Raw genomic sequence first — 20,443 nt, 5'->3', positions numbered from 1 at the left:
TATGACAGTTCAAGACATTCGCTGATCCAATACCCACTGACATCAATGGAAAGGTTTATCTTGACTCCCATAGGTGCTGGATCAAGGTAACAAAAGGGCACCAGACTTACCTAATTTATTGTAATAATGGCATTATACCGACAAATCCTCTGTGGGCCAAATCCACTGCTGGAGTAAATGACCACAATTCTGTTGAGGTCAATGGAGCTGTACTCATTTACACCAGAAGGAAATTGGCTCTATTTTTTCCCCACAGATAGACCAAGATTGGGCTTCTGTTTCCGTGGGACTTCCTGATGGTGAAATGTTTAGACTTTGGGGTATAGGCACATTTCAACAGTTTAGATACTAAAGATGCTACAATTTCATAGGTGGCCTTTGGTCTGCACTATCTGAACTCAAATGTATTGCGGTTATTGGGCATTACTCTGATCGACAACCAAAGGAGAGTATGAAATTTCCAATCTCTGGTAGTGGAAAATTTGCTCAGGTTATTACAAAAATAATTTAAAATTCCACCTTCACGGTTTCTTATTTAATGATTTTATCAGCATAAAATTAACCTGACGTTTCCCAGCAGGACACCCAGAACTACTCAGCTAACCTGGATTAATCTATGGGTTCTAGTTCTGTGTTGCCTCCGCACAACAACCTGTTTAACCACACAGACCTCATCTGTGAAAAAAGTCACACCCTGCAGTTTGCTCAAACTTTCCTTCCAGGATTTTTCTGGATTGTATTCGTCATCCTAGTGTACTGGCAATACAGATACAGGAAGAGCATCACTGAAAGATACCTGCTGTACCTGCCCATTGCTGATCTGCTCCTCGTTTTCACTCTCCCTTTCTGGGCAAAAGCAGTTTCAGATGGATGGATCTTTAAGAACGTCATGTGTAAAATTGTCAATAGCATGTACAAGATCAACTTCTACAGCTGTATGTTATTTCTAACGTGCATTAGTTTTGACAGGCACAGTACAATTGCCCAGGCCATGAAAGCTAAGAACTCTAAGCGAAAAAGGCTTCTGTGCAGTAAACTAGTTTGCTTTGGTGTTTGGCTGATTGCAACAGTCTTATGCATCCCAGAAATAGTATACAGTGAATCTAAGCAAGTTAGTGATACAACTACCTGCAAGATGGTATGCCCTGCCACAGTGACCCAAACCATCGAAGTTACTGTCCTAGCTTTGAAAATCACAAAAGGATTTCTCCTTCCTCTCTTCGTCATGGTTACGTGTTATGCTTTTATAATTCATACCCTCCTTCAAGGCAAAAAATCCCCAAAGCACAAATCATTAAAGATCATCATCGTTATTATCACAGCTTTCCTCCTCTCCCAGTTGCCCTACAACGACATTTTGCTTGTCAAAATCATCGACGCCTACACCATGGTCATATATGACTGCAAAATTTCTGACAACATTGACCTTGGATTCCAGATAACTCAGAGCATCGCCTTCCTTCACAGCTGCCTGAACCCCTTCCTCTATGTGTTTGCTGGGAAGGGATTCTGTAAAGCTCTCTTTAAAATTCTGGAGGATGCAAGTCACTGCACTGGTAAGAGTCGAGAACAGAGCTCTTCTGTATACGATAGCCAAGAAGGGAGTTCACAATAGTCTGCATTGCTGGGGCCATCAAAAATCAGAAGCTCACTTTGAGTATGCACCGAAATTCCTCACTCACACCCAGCTTCAGCCAAGCTCCTTTCAAAGTTAATGGGAGTCTGGCTGGAGCAAGGAATACAGAATGCAGTGCTCTGTAAGTGAGTCTTACCCTATGAAAGAAAAAGAAAGATCCCGCTCAACAAAGTGAAAAAGCATCTTCATGAGGGACTTGAGCCAATGATCCTTCAAAGTATTGAGCAGTCTCAACTTCTGCTGAAGTCAGCAGGAGTTGAGGGCTTTCAGTGCCTCCCTCGGAGTGCTGAGCAGCTTCCAAGATCAAGCCCTAGACTTGTGAGCAGAGTGCTGCTTGCCCTGTCTTTTTAGCTCAGCTGAGAGAACCACATTGAGTTCAGGCTTTGGCTAAAGCAGTGGAATCTTTATGTATGATAGACAGGGCACACACTTCTCAAACAGCAAACTACATTGATAATTACCCATGAGGCACTGATTAGCTCCTCACCACTGTTCTTCACATATCCCCCAATGTGGGGAGAAAGTGAAAGGCTGCACTTCAAAATACCCCAACTTTGTGGCATGTTACTTTCAGTATTACCTTTTTGTCAGCTCTTTGAATTCTCAAGTCTCCCTTGCGGTCCGTGGGGGGTGCCTCTTTCAGTGCAACAGCCCTTCTCGGGGGTCCACTCTCTCTCGGGGTCTGGCCCCTACACTTCCTGAAGCCTCACCTCTGAGCCTTAGCATGTCTGTCTCTCACCGTGGGCCCATCAGGGAGTCCATGCGCTCTGGACCCCCCGGGCCTCCTCACCCTCGAAGGGGTTGGTGCAACCCTGTTCTCTAGACCAGAGCGACTCTCAGCTAGCGTAAAACAGGAGGGTTTGCTGAGAGTTGAACACAGTACAGGAAACTCTCAGGGCCTCAAGTCTGGCCTCTCTCAGCACAGCACATCCCAGTCTTTCCTGCATCCAGGTGGGCTCTGCCTGCTCCCTCTCTCCAGCCCAGAGCCCCCCTTGCTTCCCAGCTGGGCCTCCGATATCCCCGGCCCCAAGCCCCGCCTCTGTCCATTGTCTTCTCTCCAGGTAAACAGGGCTATAAACAGGAAGGCCTGGGTCTCCTCTCCTCTCAGCCCTCTTCTGGCCCCTCTGGCTGGAACCAGCTGGTCAGGTCACCGAGGTCCTCTCTTCACAGCCCATTGTCCTCTCACTGGCCAGAATTGGCTGTGTCTCCTGAGCTGGGTCTCTGGGTCATCAGTCTCTGGGTCTACATCCTCCAGACCATCAGCCAGGGTTCCGAGTTCTGTCTCCGGTCCTCTGTAACAACAAACTCCCTCTCCCCTCACCTTGTTAAACCAGTAACACCCGGGGACACTGAGTCCCATTCCCTCTGCATGCAACCCACTGGAAAACACAGAAAGCCCCAAGAAATGCCCCCACTTCATCACACCATGTTCCTGGGTTAATTGACACATGACGCTTTTGAGTGTTCTGAAACCTAATCTGTATTTTCTCATACAGAAAGGTTGTGACCTGGTCATGCTACTTTGCCTGTGAGTCACTTCTTGGATCTCTTCGTATTGTCATCAGAAGGTTTTGAAGCAATGACGGCTGAATGAAATAGATTAATTAGATTCCAGGCTATGTGATTCTGGCATAATTTGGACAGAAAGTCTTAGAAAAACTGCCTCATTTGGGTGGACTTATCTAGACTGGATCAAACCTGATGAGGTGTGGTGTTTAGATGTTGCTTGTAATTATTAGAACTGGGAGCACTGGCTGTTGGGAGTCTGGAAGGACAGGAAACAGGAAGGAGGGGGGAGGAGTTGAGAATGCTGAGTGAGAGCTATCGAGGGTTCAGCAGCTGCTTGGTAAAGAGGTTTCCACTTTAAAAATAAAGTCCTGTTGAAGTTTGTTAGTACCTATAGAAAGGAATCATTCTTGTCATTTGTATCCTTCTAGTTTTTATTTTTGTGTGATTGCTGTGGTTTAAAAGAGCCAAAGCAGAAAAAAGAAACATGGCCCCCTTCCCTTTCTTTAGTGTCACACACGAGAACTACTGTTTTTTTCTGCTAATTATACACCAGATTCTGCCACTGTAAGTTGCATTGAGAGAAACCTGACTCTGCAAGAGCTTCCATTGATTTCAGTGGATCTACTTATAGAGTAGACAGATCAAGACTAATTTTACATCTGTAACAGCATTTTTTGTAACAGGTATTACAAGTCAGACCATTTTTTAAAACCCACTTAAACATTTTAAACCTAAACTGAATATCAAAAAAGTATATTTTTTGCTTATAAGTCTGAAATAAGATAAGAATGATCCTTTAGTGATACCTATCTATAAGGTCTGAAGAACTGCATATTATCTTATATATTTTGAATTGACCAAAAAGTGTTTTTTTCCCCATTGAAAATGTTGATTGTCTTTTTTCATATTTATCAAATATTTTCGGGGGGGGGGGGGCGAAAATCAAACTTTTCAACAAAAACAAGAAAATGTTTTTTAGTTTTCAGCCAATTACATTTTTTTTGATAAAAACATCAACATTTTTAATTTTGTAAAAAAAACCAATTTTTGTTGAATCTTTTTTTGATGGAAAGATTTTGACCACACCAATAGAACAAGCTGGCTTTTGAGCAGTCTCTGCACAGTATTGAAACATAGAAACCTTCACAGGAACACGTTTCTTGTGTTTAGAAAGTACTGTATACTTTGTTTTATAACTATTGCATAGCTTTAACGGGTGTTCAAGCAGTGGTAATTCCAGTGCCTTTATACACATATGAATAATAGCGTTTCTTAAAAATAGAATTAAAAATAACAGCATATTTTCAAAGCTATGGAAAATCACTACTATCATAGATGACAGGTGGTTAACAGTCAAGAGATAAAATACTCTGTTAGAGATAAAGCTGTACAAATAAAAAACAAACAAATAACAAACAAACAAACCAACAAAAACCCCAAAAGCAGATTGTGTTAATTTATCTCAGGCAAAAGTCAGATCATAACAGCTGGTCAAATCCTGCAATCCTTACTTAAGCAAACATCCATTGGATTTTGAGACGTTTTCGTGAGTTAGGACTGCAGGATTGGATGCAGTAGGGGCATTAACTACAAGAAGACAATCTGGACTCAATTAGCTGAATATAATCATCAGTAAATTCTGTTATTTAGCATCTCAGAGTTTAAGAGGATCAAAGGATGGAACAATGTTACAGAATCACAGGAAACCATAATTAACAAAATCTGAAACTCAGGGCACTGAACCAATTTTAACCCCTTTTTCTTAATAGCTAGCCTAACAACGTCTACAAGCGATGAAACACTCCTTATTTCTATCTCTACACTCAAACTCTACCTAGCTACATAAGATGTTAGCAAATATCAGGACGTAGATACCACAGTTTCTCACTTTCATCTGCTCTCTGATAGTTTCCTTACAAGAGTTGCAGCGGGTCATAGGAATAAGTACCTGGAATTGAAAAATCAAAACAGAACTTGGTTTCAAAGCTCCACCTCTACTCTAGGTTTGGAAGACTTTTATCTTCCTGGGAGCAACAAGTGTGTGTGTGTGTGTGTGTGTGTGTGTGTGTGTAAGTTGGCATTTCTGAGCCTTTTGCTGGTGGTTGCCACCCTATTGCAAAGGGCGAACATTTGTACAAGTGATACAATGGGAAGCCTAATACCTCAAACTAGTTACTGTTGGACTTCTATCAGTCACTGCAGAACTTTAACTCTCCAAGCAGGAAACTGCTGAGATATTCCATTTATCCCTCTCACATGTAATGGAAGATGGACTTGAACTTATAACTGCTTGGTGTGAGAGCATTTCATGTGCAAACAGAATGGATTGTTTAAATATGCAGATTTCTTACTTCATAGTTCGTGGGATTAAAGTCTGATAACAAACTTGATGGCCCAAGTCAGCAATGCACTTAAGCACATGTTGAACTTCTGTGACATTAACCATGTGCTTCAGTGCTTTGCTGAACGGTGCCTACATTCTTTCATTACTGACACATCCTTATCTCCAGCTGTGTATTAAACAAAAAGAATGACACAAATTAAATGTAAGAAAAGCAAGTTTACTGGCTGTCCCTCAGATACCACAGAATATGCTCCAAGCAGAAAGTCTGGGATGTACACCTTAACATGTCTTCACCAAACATGGACACTCCATCTGAGAAGCAGATCTCATCAGGGAACAGGCCACCCAAATACCCTGAGAGAATTTGCTTCAATACGGATATAAAAATCTACTCCAACCGCACACCCCTAGTTGTCACCCACCACCCTATCGTGGAACCCATAAGGGGAAACATCAAATATCTACAACCCATACTCAATGGGAACTCCATCCTGAAAGAAATCTTCCCTGAACCTCCTCTTCGGGCCTTCAAACAAACCCCTTACATCTCCAAGTCATCATGAGAACAGCTCCCCACAGACCAGGACACATCAACTCCAATTGGTACCAAACCATGCCACAACAACAGGCGCAAAACCTGAAGACATATTCCACTGTTACAATGATCAACACCCCCACAACAACACACCTTTCAGGATCCCTGGGTCCTACTCATGCCTATCACAATATGCGGTAAACCTCACGCAGGGCACTAAAATCCCCAACAATAACTACGTGGGTGACACCAGACAATCACTAAACTCTTTTATGAACTCAGACAGGAAAATGATAAAAGACAAAACATGCTTTTCCCAAAGTGATTACTCCATATCTGATCTATCAGTCCTCAAAGGAAACTGCACAACATCTTGCAAAGACGAGCTGGGATCTTAAATTTGTAACTTTGCCTGACACTGAAAATCATGGTCTTAATAAAAAATCTGGATTTTATGGTTTATTACAACAATTGTAAACCATTTAACCCCTCTTTTTGGTCATTAACCCCCCTGTAGTCAATGGGCCACGTCATCTTGAATGGACCCTTAGAATATGTGCTAACACTGTATGCTAAACAATCTGTTCGATCTTGTATTTAGCTGTGATAATCTGAATACCTTTCCCAGACCTGAAGAAGAGCTCAGTGTAACTTGAAAGCTTGTCTCTCACCTACAGAAGTTTGTCCAATAAAAGATATTACCTCACTCATCTTATCACTTATGTTAGCATGGTAAGTAACATTGTTCATACTGAGAAATGGATTTTTAAGGAAAAAAAAGATTTATAGAGCAAGCGAAAATGAGCAGCTGTTCTAAATGTCACATGGTATTTTGTCCTGGGGATTTTGGGGGTAATTAACCCAGTAACTCACATTGTCAGTGAACAAGCAAACTACATACGTGCCAATGTTGAGCACCTACGGCTATATCTACACTACGGACCTTACATTGGCACAGTTGTACCACTACAGCTGAGCTGCTGAAAGGTCTCGTGTAGCCGCTATATGCTGGCGGGAGAGAGCTGTGCTATTGGCATAATTAAACCACCGCCAACGAGTGGTGGTGGCTATGTTGGCAGGAGAGTCTTTCCTGTCAATATAGCACTTGTACACACCGGTGCTTTTGCCAGTGAAACTTATGTTGGTCAGGGGTGTATTTTTTCACACTTCAATGCTTTGTCAGACTGCCTTAGTACAGTGATATATTTCACATCTCTATACCGTAATTAGATCCTCAGCTCATTGTCTTGGCACAGTATCTCCACTGGATTTGGTCTGATAGATCATTGTTTAGAATCAAGAGAAATCATCTGAGCAAAGAGCTAATCATGATCTGTGCTATACTGATACACTGTAATAAATTCATTGTTTGCCATCAAAAAATCAACATTTGCAGCAGATATCACACCATTCCCATAGATATTTCCTACTCTAAGTACAGGGATGACTTTGGTATCTTGGAGATTACTGTTTGGTAACAAATGTCATATGCTGAATTTGAATGATAACTACTGTACTCAGGCCAAGGAGAAATGTTTAACTTTATTCATAATGTTAGTGTTTACCTGTCATAAACAGATAGCTAAGGGTTAATGTCTCTTTCACCTGGAAAGGAGTAACAAACAACACCTGACCACAGGACCAATCAGGAAACAAGACTTTTTCAAATCTGGGTGGAGGGAAGTTTTGGGTGTGAGTCCTTTGTTCTTGGTCTGTTCTTTCTCTCGGCTCTGAGAGTGATCTCTCTATCTCCAGGCTTTTTAATCTTCTATTTCCAAGTTGTAAGTACAAGGATAGTAAGACAATAAGTTTATATTGTTTTTTTGTATTTTCATGTGTGTAGTTGCTGGAATGTGTTAAATTGTATTCTTTTTGGATAAGGCTGTTTATTCATTTTTTCTTTTTAGCAATTGACCCTGTATATTGTCACCTTGATACAGAGACCATTTTTATGTCTTTTTCTTTCTTTTTATATAAAGCTTTCTTTTTAAGACCTGTTTGAGTTTTTTCACTGGTTAAGGCTAAGAAACGAAGGGAGGGGGAAAATCTCTTTGTGTTAGATCTACTAAGCCTGACTTTGCATACCCTCTGGGTGAGGGGAGAGAGAGATTTGATCTCTCGGTACTTATGTTTCAAGGACTTGAAGCAGGAAATCTCCTAGAGTACCCAGGGCGGGGAAATCTGGGAGGAGGTAAAGAGGGGGAAGGGAAGTGGGTTATTTCCCTTTGTGGTGAGACTCAGGGCATCTGAGTCTTGGGGTCCCCCCAGGGAAGGTTTTGGGGAGACCAGAGTGAGCCAGACACTGGAATTTTTCTGGCTGGTGGCAGCGATATCAGATCCAAGCTGGTAATTAAGTTTGGAGGTTTCATGCTATCTTCTCCTGTTTTGAACTCTAAAGTTCAGATCTGAGTAGGAGAGTTATGACATTACCTAAAGTGAAACAACTACTAAAATTAAGGGTTGTCTGACAGTGTTTAAGTAGCTAATGACATTTCTTTCCCCCACCCCTCAATCTATTGTTTGAGTGTTTATGTTTTTTACAGCTGCCATTGCTTGAGCTCTCAGACAGACCACAACAAAATCCCAGCACAGACCAAATCACCGTCTTGTAGTCAAAGTATAAATCTTTCTCACAGCTGAGCCAAATTCTCAAAAAGGGGCATCTGCGGGTGGAGATAAGAATGATGAGTTTTGTGCACATCAATTCTGTTAGCTCCTGTGCAAGTGACATACTCCATTGCCATTGTGTGTAAATGTTAGCGCTCAAGTCGTGTGTGTGCAGGGGGTTGTGGGCACACAAGTGCAGGCTGGGTTGAGGATCTTTTGAAGATTTACTCCTATTGTGGAATATACATATTCATCAGGACAGAAGCCATGGACAGCAGTAGCTATGACAGATTCATTTCTGGTAGAGGTGGTTTATGGGAAATAAGCCCCTCCCCCAATGGTTAACCAAACACCGGTGATTAACTGAGCCTTGTCCCCTTCCTCTATTGCAATATCCTCCTCCAGATACTGAAGCGCTAAAGGCCTTTCTCCAGAATTTCTGTTCAGAGGGTCAGAGCCCCCCTGAATTCTAGCAACAGTGGTTATGGAAGGTTTCCCCCCAAACAGATGAGCAGGCAGGAGGGCAAGATGATTCTCTCCTTATCATGGCTTAAATTCTCATAGATTATTTCCTGAGCCTCCCATGGTCTCCGCTTTAACATGCTATAAAAACTAGAGAGTCCATGAGGGGTGGGGTGCCCTTAGGGCTCTGGGCTTCAGCCATTGGGCTGGGGGAGATGGGGATCTTGGGGCTTCTGCCCTGCAGTGGGGTGGTGGGACTAAGGGCTTCTGCCCTGCAGGGGAGCAGGCCTCCAGGCTTCAGCTTTAGGGAGGGGGATCTGGGATTTTAGCACTGTGATAGGTGGGGTGCCTGGACTTGGGGTTTAAGCCCCATGGAGGGGGGATGCAGGGGCTCAGGGCTCCAGCCCCACGGGGGGTTCCAGGGCTTGGAGCTTCTGCCCTGTGGGGCATGCTGGGGCTCGGGGCTTCTGTCCCCTGAGAGAAACTGGGGCTCCCTTCAGGTTTGAAAATGTTTACTGGAACACCACTCTGGACAGCTCTGGCTGAATTTAAGCCCTGCTCCTTATCATCTCCCACTCCCACCATGGAACCCAGGTATATTCCCATTATTCTCCCACTGAGGTCAATGAGAGTTGTGTTCACATATCCAAGATGCAAATTTGAGGTTTATTCTTTAAACCAGGCAGTAATTAAACTATTCTGTTTAAATCAGTTCTCCTGACTTCAGCGTCTTGGGACACTTGCAATTCTTCTGAGTCATCAAAGGTCAACGGATTACACGTGCTGTTTCTATGGCAAGGGAAGAAAACTGTTATTAAATATTCTCTGAAACAGCACAACACAGACAAGTAATCACCATAGTACCCTTTGCACGCTTGTCCCCCACAGTAGATTCTTTTCAGTTACTGAGGGACAAACTTGATCATCTTTACTATTTGCAATACAGCACCACCCAGAGGCCCAGACCAAGACTACAGCGCCAGTGTGCTAGTCACTGTACATACATACAGTAAGGGACAGTTCCTACCCCAAAGAGCCTGCAGTGCAAATAGAGAAGATAGGCAAAGGGTAGGAGAAAGGAATCATTGCTGTCTCTGTTGTTACAGATGGGAAACTGAAGCACAGAGACATTGAAGTCACTAGCCAGGAAGTCTGGACAGATCCAGGAATCAAGCTCAAACCTTGTCCCAAATCCAGTGCCTTACTTCCAAGACCTGTTTCCCCTGAGTAAGAGTGAGGACATTCACAGTGAGAGTAAAATACTGAACTGTGTTGTACAGGTCAGATTCCTCTCTGAATGATGGTAATGTGAACCAAGACATGAATCCTTCAAAATCAATCAAGTCACAGTTGGGTGACAGGAAAACCCCTAGACAAGTTTGAACACAACAACAAACTGGACAAGAGCTGCAAGATATTTAGTGGAAGACACAGCATTTGCCAGCAGACAGGTAAGTCTATACTGATACCAGCTTCACTCGTCTCGATGTTCCTGCACCACAGCTGTCCTCTCCCTACTACGCACATGGTCATAAAAACATTCTAATATCCAGTTTCTTAGCGAATGTTTTTACTGTGCTTTGAAGATGTAGGATAAAAACCTGCGCAAGCAGGAAGTCAACTTGTCACCATGACTAAAGACTCTGAGATAGAAAGTCTGCTCCAGTGGGGTGGGGGGAGGGAGGGAGAAGATTGTGGTGACAACAACCTCCCCACTTCAGGTGGCCAGCACACCCTCAAAAGTGGTTGCCACTGTCCAGAGAGTATGTGAGACCAGGGTAGTTGGGGAATACACAGATTCAGTACATCTCCTCAGCAGCCTTTGTGCATGCGTTTCCTGTGGAGCTGCAGGCAGATTTCAAAGCTGCCCTCCTACCCTGATAGAGGGAAGAGAAATTGATACTGGATCTGGACTGCAAAGTGTTCTATAAATGTGTCATTATTCTGACCAATATCACTCAAAATGCTGGTCCATGACAGAATACTTTTACAAGAAATATCTTCAGGATAAAACAGCAAATCTTCTGCACCTTGGAAATTGTGAATGAACCAGGAACAGGAACATATTGAACATCAAATTATCATAGACTCAACCCTCCCATCCCCATATGCTTCTCTCCATTACATGGTACAGTGAGTGGAGTGGAAGACCTCATAGTTTGTGCAAAAAGTGGTGCAGTAAGGGAAGTACAGCCTCTGCATCAGTTTCACATACCAGAGTAGCCTGTGAAATACCGGGTTGGGGGCTGTAGAGAGGCAGAGGAAAAGGAGTCTGAAAGCAGTCTGTCTGCACCATGTTCCCCACTGAAAGTCATAGAACACACACGGACAGTTCCATGTAAGATAATGCTACTCTAAGCTGTACTAACTTTGCTTACATACTCCATTGCCCCCATCAGAGATGTTACAGGAGCCAACAGTAACGTGCCAACTGGGCCAATTATGCTGCCATTTTTATGGGAAAATCCTGTATATTTTAATATGTAAGAAACTAACAGGGTATTATAGAAATTTCTGCAAAAACTTAAAAAATGTAATAGAGCGTGATCTCTCTTTATGGTTTTCTGAACCATCCTACAGAAGTGTATAGCAAGGATTTTATTCTCTGATACATTCATTAGAGCAGTTCCAAACAGCTACAGAAAAGTTCCTTTTCTATGAAATTCTATAGAACTTTACGATAAGAAGGATGATGGGTTAAGACTCGCAGCAATGCAGAGAAAGGAGCTAAGTGCAACAAACCCCACCACAGGTCATCAGCAGGTGTGAATGTGTCACTTTCACCAGTGCACAGACACCCACCACTTTAAAGAAGGAATTCCATTAGCGGGAAGCGGTAGTAGGCTTTTATCTTCATGAGAAATTTAACACTAGAGGGGCAACACTGTCAGGAACTCAAGTGGCTCCTTGCACAGTCGCCTAGCAACACAATGAGCTTGGTTGGGCCCAGTGAACCCTCACTGAGTGACTATGCTCCCTGATTGGACAGAAGAGCCAACAGATCTCTATTAAAGTCTGATAGCAACAGTAGCACAATATCTGCTCAATGCGTTCCATGCCTGCAGCTGTGCCAGACCTGCTTCTTGTACCAGCCCTTGTTCTAAGCAGTGCCTGTCCCTGCTCCTGCCCTAGTCCCTGCCTCCCTCAGAACTCCTGATTCTGACTCCAAGCACTGGCTGGTCTCTTGACTACAACACCTGCTCTGCCCTTTGATTCTGTTCTGGCTCCCAACTCCTGTCTCTGACCATTGGCTTGTCCCCTGAACATACCTCCTCATCTGCTCTTGGATTCTGGTCTGATCACTAGGCCAGACTCCTGTTCCGGCCACTAGCCTGCAATGCCTACACCTCGGTGTGTAACAGTTTGAGTAGCCCAGTAGATGGTAAGAGGGGCCATTTCCCCCTAGCGTGGAGCTCCCCTACGGCAAGGCAACAGCAGGAGTCCAATCCGCCTTTGTGGACATTGTTGGGGAACTGTGGGCTCAGGTTGCAGAATTCAGAGAGCAGAATGCAGCCCTCCAGGCTCAGTACAATAGCAGGCCCTGTCTTCCGTCCCTGCCATTCTCACATCCACTTTCTAAATGACCAAGCTGCTTCTTCCCGTCAAGTTCAACAGCTATGATACCAAGTTTTATAGGTACCTTAACCAATGTCATCTCCAGTTCATGTTACAGTCACATTTGTATCCCACGGATCAGTGCTGAGTAGGATTGGTACTAATCTGCTCACCACAGAGGCCCTGATGTGGGCATCCCCACTCCAGGAGGGGTCCAGCCCTCACTTTGAAAACTTGGACTACTTTGTACAGGCAATGGCAGGTGTCTTTGATAGCCCTAATTGAGAACGTACTGCAGAAGCTGCTCTCCAGGCCCTCTGGCAGGAGCCCGGGTCTGTCGCCAAATATGTCTGGCTGCAGATCCCCATTGGAATGAGGCTGTCCAGGAACAACACTTCAGGCAGGGCCTCAACAACCCTATCAAAGATGAATTAGCCCGGGTGGAACCTCCACCTAGCCTGGGAGCTTTAATTGGTCTGTCCATTAGGACTGATGATTGGCTAACGAAGCGAGCCCAAGAAAAATGACACCCACAGGGCAGAATTCTTTTGTCTCCTGGGGCCCCAGTTGTCCTGCCAGACCCTGAACTGATGCAAGTCGACCTGCTTAGCCCCACCTCTCTGCCGATGAAAAGATTCATAGTTGGGCATTGGGGCTATGCTGGTACTGAGGCACATTGCAGCCAAAGACCAGCCCAGCTCCAGGTGAGGAAATGCCTGAGCCGAGCCCCAGTAAGGGGCGAGAGTTGGGTCTGCACTCCACTCCTCCCCTCAGCAAATCACACTTCTGCCCGTCCACCAGAATTTGGCAGCCCCTAGCACACATGTCAAGTGGGCTGGAAGAAAGCAGACATTACAACAGCTTGGACTAGCCTCCCTGCCTGGCCTTTACCCTGTACAGCAGAGCCCCTATGGAAAGACAAAACAGGGCCTCCCATAGTGGGTGCAGGATATGCTCCCATGCGCTCTCAGGCAGGTGAACTGGCCAGTGCAGAGAGGTCAGGACTATGGCTGCAACTCATTTGTTCTTACCCTTCCATCGGGCTCAGTTGTTCTCACCAGTGCCCGTGGAGGGGGCAGCCATGACACTGGGCATTTCTGGTTTACTCTGCATTAGCTGCATTCGCTGCTATATGAGCAGACAGATGCTAACAGGCAGAAAAACATTCAGGCATCAGGGGTCCAACTACTTACCCCAAAGAGGGGGGAGGGGAAAGACTAAGAACATCCTTTGTGCAGCATGAAGTAAACATCAGGGTGTGGCTTACTGGAACTCCAGGTGAGGAGAGGGGTTAGTTTGCCTCATTTATGAGGCTGCAACTGACTCAAGCCACAGACTAAAAAAGCAGCCACAGATTCACCCAACCCAGAGTCCTGGAGCCAAATCCCCTCCTAGACCCGCACTAAATGACCAACACTTTCCAGGAGTTGCTGAAGTCCTAGGAGCACACGTTCACCTGAGGCCACCAGTGCAGTGACTGACAGACTGACTCAATAGGGAGCTACAGCCACTGGTAAGTGCCCAGTTTTCTCCCATCCTCTCCCTGGCATCAGGGTTAAGATTTTTCTGTTTATTTTCCACATGCTGCTGCAGTGGAGACAAGTCTCTGTCACACACCACCTCTTTCGGTGAGCAGTAGATTCAAATTTTAACTCATCCTTTTGTAATGACTTTTTACTGTTTCCTTTAAAATAGTTACTGTTAAAAGTAGTTGCTGGGGTGCCCAGGCTGCTGCAGTCAGCCCAGCCAAGCTACCCCTGTGCACCCCAAAAGGATTTACAGTGACATTTTGGAATCGACACTAAGAGCAAACAAGGCAATGACTAGCTAAATGACTCCACTGGGATGGCCACATTTTTCTTGCAATTATCCCTGGTGCACATCAGTTTCCGTGGGATTACTACAAATCACCACCAGTGTGATTGGGATTAGAACCCGGCCCTCTGAAAATAATTTTGTCAATTACAGCTCCCTTGAGAGATTCCCACTTGCTTAGAAGATTTTGAACAAACAAAATGCAGCAGAGAGGGGGCACATTGTTTAATTTTGGCTTCGATAATGACAGATAATAATTGGAAAGGGTCATATCACACTTCTAGTTGTTTAATTGACAGGATTCCCGCTGCTGTATTTTCTTTCAAACTGCGGAATTGCAGACAAGCATCCAAAAGTGGATCAAATTGATTATGATGAAGTAGTTGGCTCTGATTGACTTAACAGCCTTTCTGCTGCGCGTCACATCTCAGTCTCAGAGTTTGCTACAGAAAAATGAGTCAGTATCTTCAACATCCAAAATATCTCTGAACATTTGAAATTAAGCTACTTGAAATAACAATAATTCCCCCGGACATGATAGCAAACTGTGGCATGTTACACACCTAAGACATGATTTTTTTGTTACACCGTTTTTTGTTCCTCAGTTACACCAGCACAAAGCCAGATAACTCAGCTGGCTCTGGTGTAATTATCTGAATTTACAATGATTCATCTCAGAACTGTAAAACAGCATCTCATTCACATGTACTATTTTTATATGACACTCTCTGGTGTTACTATTTATGCCTTAGCCATTCGGTGTAGTACGACTAATTTATGATTTCTGTAGGGATGGGGACTTTCAATCTGCCTCTTTTTACTACTGTAAAATTCCCTTCTGCATTGTGACATTAATATGATTTTAGGCATTTAATTTCTTTCTTTTTTCTTTTTAAAGAGGAAATCTGAATCTATAGATGTGAGCTCAACTAAGGATGGGTTCACAAATTCAACTAAATGCCCCACAGCATAGATATAATCATAAAAAGGAATCTACTGAAGGTTTTTCAATGCATAGAACTCCAGGGAGCTATCATAATTCTGTATGTCTCTGTTGCTTATATAATTAAAATTACTAGAGCATATATTTTTCATTACTTTAAATTCTGTAATTTTGTAATCTATTTTTTCACCTGATCTTCTCAAAGCTCATATCCTGTACTGATATACATGCAAAGACTCCATTTTTTAAACCTTATTTGGAAGTTACAAATATTCACTACTTACCCCCATGATGACAAAAGGTGGCCAGCTCAGTTCCAAACTTAGTATGTTTAGAACAAAATTATTTTGAGTTGGGTGAAAAAAAGTGTCTGAATACTGCATAAAAGAAGTGTTGGTTTTTGACCCTCGTCTAATGACAAAAAGGCCGAGTAGATTTTCTTCAAACCTTCATTTTTGGGCTGAGGGCAAGCATAAAAGATTTTAGACCTAAGGATAATGGTAATGTTTTATATATATATATATACACACATATATATATATATACATACGCACACACATACACACAAGCGGAATCAGATTGTTGTCTCAATAAAAATTAATAGCATTGCTAGTGATAATACAGTGAGGGATTGGATGATGGATTACCACCCACCAGTAATAAGATCAGGAGGGATTTTATGAGTCATTGCAGATGAGAAACACAGAGTTTTTTTCTTTTTTTTCATGGGTCACGGCCTCTTGGAAAAAGCACTATTTAATGTAACTTCACTGTTGTGTGCATCGGTTTTACGTGTCATCTCCGGCTACACAATGAAACCTGTAGTGTGACCTATTTTCAAAGATGTGGGAACAAGTGACACTCTCAACGTCCTGAGTGATTTCCACTGAGATCCAGTGAGAGTGTGGTCACTGTCTGAGTCGGCTAATAGGACGGGGATCATCCTTACACCGGCTCTGCCCAGAGGGAACAAGAAAGATTAGATAACAAGTCATTGCAGAAAATGGAGGTGTTTTTAAACTAGTGGTTGGTAATGAAGACAGGTGGATTTTCTTGTTAATTGTGGCACATAATTTGAGAGAATTTTTTTTCACTCCCAGAAGCTTTTGGAAAGTTAGGTTAGTTTTATTTAATACGTTTTTAAGAAAAGTGTGAACCCAGGGACTGTACAGCTTCTTAAAAATGAAACAGAAGTAATCCTAGCCATTAAAAATGTTTAATCTGCCCAGGGAACTTGAAAAGCTACAGCCGTATGCTGTTAAAAGCAAATGTAAATGCCTTAGCATATTTAGAGAGGTTTGTTTTTGGATAACTTGCATTACGAAAACAAAGCTGCAAATATAACTGAAAACTGCAGGGTCAAATCGTGCTCAGCTTACTCACCCACACAGTCCCCTGGATTTCAAAGGAATAACTCATGTGAGGAAGGAGAGTAGAATCTGGTCCCCAGGCTCCTTTGAGGAGGCTTTCTGTGAATATTCCTGGGTCTTACAGTCATCTCAGTCCTATCCGAAGGTCTGTATTTTATATGTCACTTACCCACCTTATTCCCTCTCAAATTCATAGTGTTGTTTTCAAGACCGAATAAAGATCTAATTGCAGATTTACGAGCATGGTGAGTATAAATTTACTACTGCTGAATAATCTGTCTTCCCCCCTTTCAGTTTGTGACCTAGACTATGACATCATTCCGTAAGGCACTAGAACACATTTCCCTGAACATATTCTAGAACAGTGTTGTCCTGTCCAAGCTAGCAATGCACATCTGTTCAGGCATGGATGCTCCCGTCATATCAAACAACTTGGCTCATGCAAACTTGTAGTATGGTTCAGCCAAAAGATGCTGCACATGAATTTGTCTGCTGAGCTGAGAGTATAACTGTACTATGCACTCCTATCGGATCTTCCAGCTGAGGATCTTAAAGCACTTCACAGTGAAATACCCTTGTGAGCTAAGTATTATTGTCTGTAGTGTATAGCTGGGGAGCCAGATCCTCAGCTGATGTAAATGGGCAGTTATGTTAACTTCCTCCTGCTGCGATTCTCGCCTAGGGAACAAGAAGCAGAGAACTTCATTGATTTGCCTAAATTCACAAGCAAGAGCACAGATTGTACCTCTGCTCTATCTGCACTCAAATGTATTTGGTTATTGGGCATTACTCCGATCGACAGCCAATGGAGGGTATGAAATTTCCAATCTCTGGTGGTGGAAAATTTGCCCAGGTTATTGCAAAAATAATTTAAAATTCCACCTTCACTGTTCCTTATTTAATGATTTTGTTAGCATAAAACTATCTTGATGTTTCCCTGCAGGCTACCCAGAACTACTCAGCTAACCTGGATTATTATACGGGTTCTAGTTCTGTGTTGCCTCCGTACAACAACCCGTTTAACCACACAGACCTCATCTGTGAAAAAAGTCACGCCCGGCAGTTTGCTCAGACTTTCCTGCCAGCATTTTTCAGCATTGTATTCTGCATCGGCACACTGGGTAATGGCTTAGTCATCCTCGTGTACTGGACATACAGATACAGGAAGAGCATCACCGACAGATACCTGCTGCACCTGACCATTGCTGATCTGCTTCTTGTTTTCACTCTCCCTTTCTGGGCAAAAGCAGCTTCAGATGGATGGATCTTTAAGAACGTCATGTGTAAAATTGTCAATAGCATGTATAAGATCAACTTCTACAGCTGTATGTTATTTCTAACATGCATTAGTTTTGACAGGTACATTACAATTGTCCAGGCCATGAAAGCTAAGAACTCTAAGCGAAAAAGGCTTCTGCACAGTAAACTAGTTTGCTTTGGTGTTTGGCTAATTGCAATAGTCTTATGCATCCCAGAAATAGTATACAGTGAATCTAAGCAAGTTAATGATACAACTGCCTGCAAGATGGTATACCGTGCCACAGTGACCCGAACCATCGAAGTTACTGTCCTAGCTTTGAAAATCACAATAGGATTCCTCCTTCCTCTCTTCATCATGGTTACTTGTTATGCTTTTATAATTCATACCCTCCTTCAAGCCAAAAGATCCCAAAAGCACAAATCATTAAAGATCATCACCCTTATTATCATAGCTTTTCTCCTCTCCCAGTTGCCCTACAATGGCATTTTGCTGGTCAAAATCATCGACGCCTACACCAGGGTTATATATGACTGCAAAACCTCTGACAACATTGATCTTGGATTCCAGATAACTCAGAGCATCGCCTTCCTTCACAGCTGCCTGAATCCCTTCCTCTATGTGTTTGTTGGGGAGAGATTCCGTAAAGCCCTCTTTAAAACTCTGGAGGATGCAATTCACCGCACTGGTAAGATCCGAGAACAGAGCTCTTCTGTATATGATAGCCGTGAAGGGAGCTCAAAATGGTCTGGATTGCTGGGGCCAACAAAAACCAGGAGCTCTCTCACTTTGAGTATGCACCAAAATTCCTCACTCACACCCAACTTCTGTCAAGCTCCTTTCAAAGTTAATGGGAATCTGGCCGGAGCAAGGAGTACAGAATGCAGTGCTCTGTAAGTGATTCTTACTCTATGAAAGAAAAAGAAAGATCCTGCTTTACAAAGTGAATTAGCATGTTCATGAGGGGCTTGAGCCAATGATCTTTCAAAATATTGAGCAGTCTCAACTTCTGCTGAAGTCAGCAAGAGTTGAGGGTGCTCAGTGCCTCTCTCTGGAGCGCTGACCATCTTGAAAGATCAAGCCCCACACTTCTGGGTGAAAGGCAGGGACACCATTGAAAAGAGCCAGAGAAATAGTATAACGCTGACTGGAACTAGAACTGATGAAGGAGCAGATTTAAAAAAAAAATCTTGTTACAACTGTAAATATCCAACCCAGCTGTGGCAATGAACAATCTGACCCAACAAGTGATTTAAGGGAATGATCACATGTGGTCATGGATCTCAGTTACTGTAGCCATGAAAATAAGTAAGACATGGTGGCTGCTTCACACTATGCCCCATTGCCATCGATGCCGACTGACTGAAGCCAGGGGAGGAGTTAGGCCAGTACTGTTTTCAATGGGAGTTGCAGGTGCTCAGTACCTGTCAGGAGGAGGCCTTAATTGGTTGATGTTTGTATAATGCTTCATAAATGAAAAATGCTACAGATTGTTACGGTCATGTCACTGGCAGCTTTTCAAAGTCCCTTTTCTGTAACCGGTGAAAGTAGGGTTGCCAACTTTCAACTCATGCAAAACCAAACAACCTTGCCCTGCCCCTTCTCTGAGGCCCTTCTCTACACTCCTTCCATGCCCTGTCCCTCTGTCACTTGCTGTTCCTACCCTCACGCACTCATTTTCACTGGGCTGGCTCAGGGGCAGTTGTGAGGGCTCTGTCTGGGAGTACAGACTCTAGGGTGGGACTGGGGGTGAAGCGTTTAGGGTACAGGCTGGGGCTGAGGGCTTTGAAGGATGGGAGGGGGATCAGGGCTGGGGCAGGGGCATGGGAGGGGGTCAGTGGTGCAGGATCCTGTCAGCCCTGACTTTAGGCGGCTCCCAGAAGTGGCAACATGTCGCCACTCTGGCTTCTATGTGGAGGTGTGGCCAGGCAGCTCTGTGCATGGCCCTATCTGCAAGCGCCATCCCCGCAGCTCCCATTTGCTGTGGTTCCAAGCCAATGGGAGCTGCGGAGACGGCACTTGGGGCAGGGGCAATGCGTAGAGCCCCCTAGCTGCCACTACATCTAGGAGCCGCACGGGGGACAAGCTGCTGTTTCCAGGCACTGCAGGGAGCCACAGCAGGCAAGGAACCTGCCTTAGCCCCCTGCACCGCTGACTGGACATATAACAGCCTGATCAGCAACGCTGACTGGAGCCACCAGGGTCCCTTTTTGACTGGGTGTTCTGGGTGAAAACCGGAAACCTGGCAACCTGAAGTGAAAGCTGTTTTTAGTGAGAGTTGCAACATTTCTCAGGGTCAGCTCCAGAATCATTTAGGGTCTATTTCTGCACTCACTGACATCATTTTAAATTCAGAGTAACTCTGGCCACTTCATCAGAGCTAGTCCAGATTTACACAGTGTAAATGAG

The 20,443-nt window shown here is 43.8% G+C and overlaps 1 protein-coding gene and 1 pseudogene across 1 annotated transcript; both read left to right on the top strand.

The window, feature by feature from the left end:
- The first annotated feature begins 616 nt into the window (after window positions 1–616).
- On the top strand, window positions 617–1,657 carry LOC115644961 (annotated as a pseudogene).
- A 12,346-nt stretch (window positions 1,658–14,003) lies between these two features.
- Window positions 14,004–18,940, top strand: LOC115645903 (C-C chemokine receptor type 9-like). Its single transcript, XM_030551155.1, has 3 exons — window positions 14,004–14,161; window positions 16,973–17,021; window positions 17,720–18,940. Exons 2-3 carry the CDS (start codon window positions 17,019–17,021, stop codon window positions 18,929–18,931), a joined length of 1,215 nt encoding a protein of 404 aa, XP_030407015.1. The 5' UTR covers window positions 14,004–14,161; window positions 16,973–17,018; the 3' UTR covers window positions 18,932–18,940.
- The last annotated feature ends 1,503 nt before the right edge of the window (window positions 18,941–20,443 follow it).

This window comes from Gopherus evgoodei, chromosome 2 (genome assembly GCF_007399415.2).
Source record: "Gopherus evgoodei ecotype Sinaloan lineage chromosome 2, rGopEvg1_v1.p, whole genome shotgun sequence".
In the NCBI taxonomy this organism is placed as follows: Eukaryota; Metazoa; Chordata; order Testudines; family Testudinidae; genus Gopherus; species Gopherus evgoodei.
The sequence above is the reverse complement of the archived record's forward strand: the minus strand, read 5'-3'. Positions and strand labels throughout refer to the sequence as shown.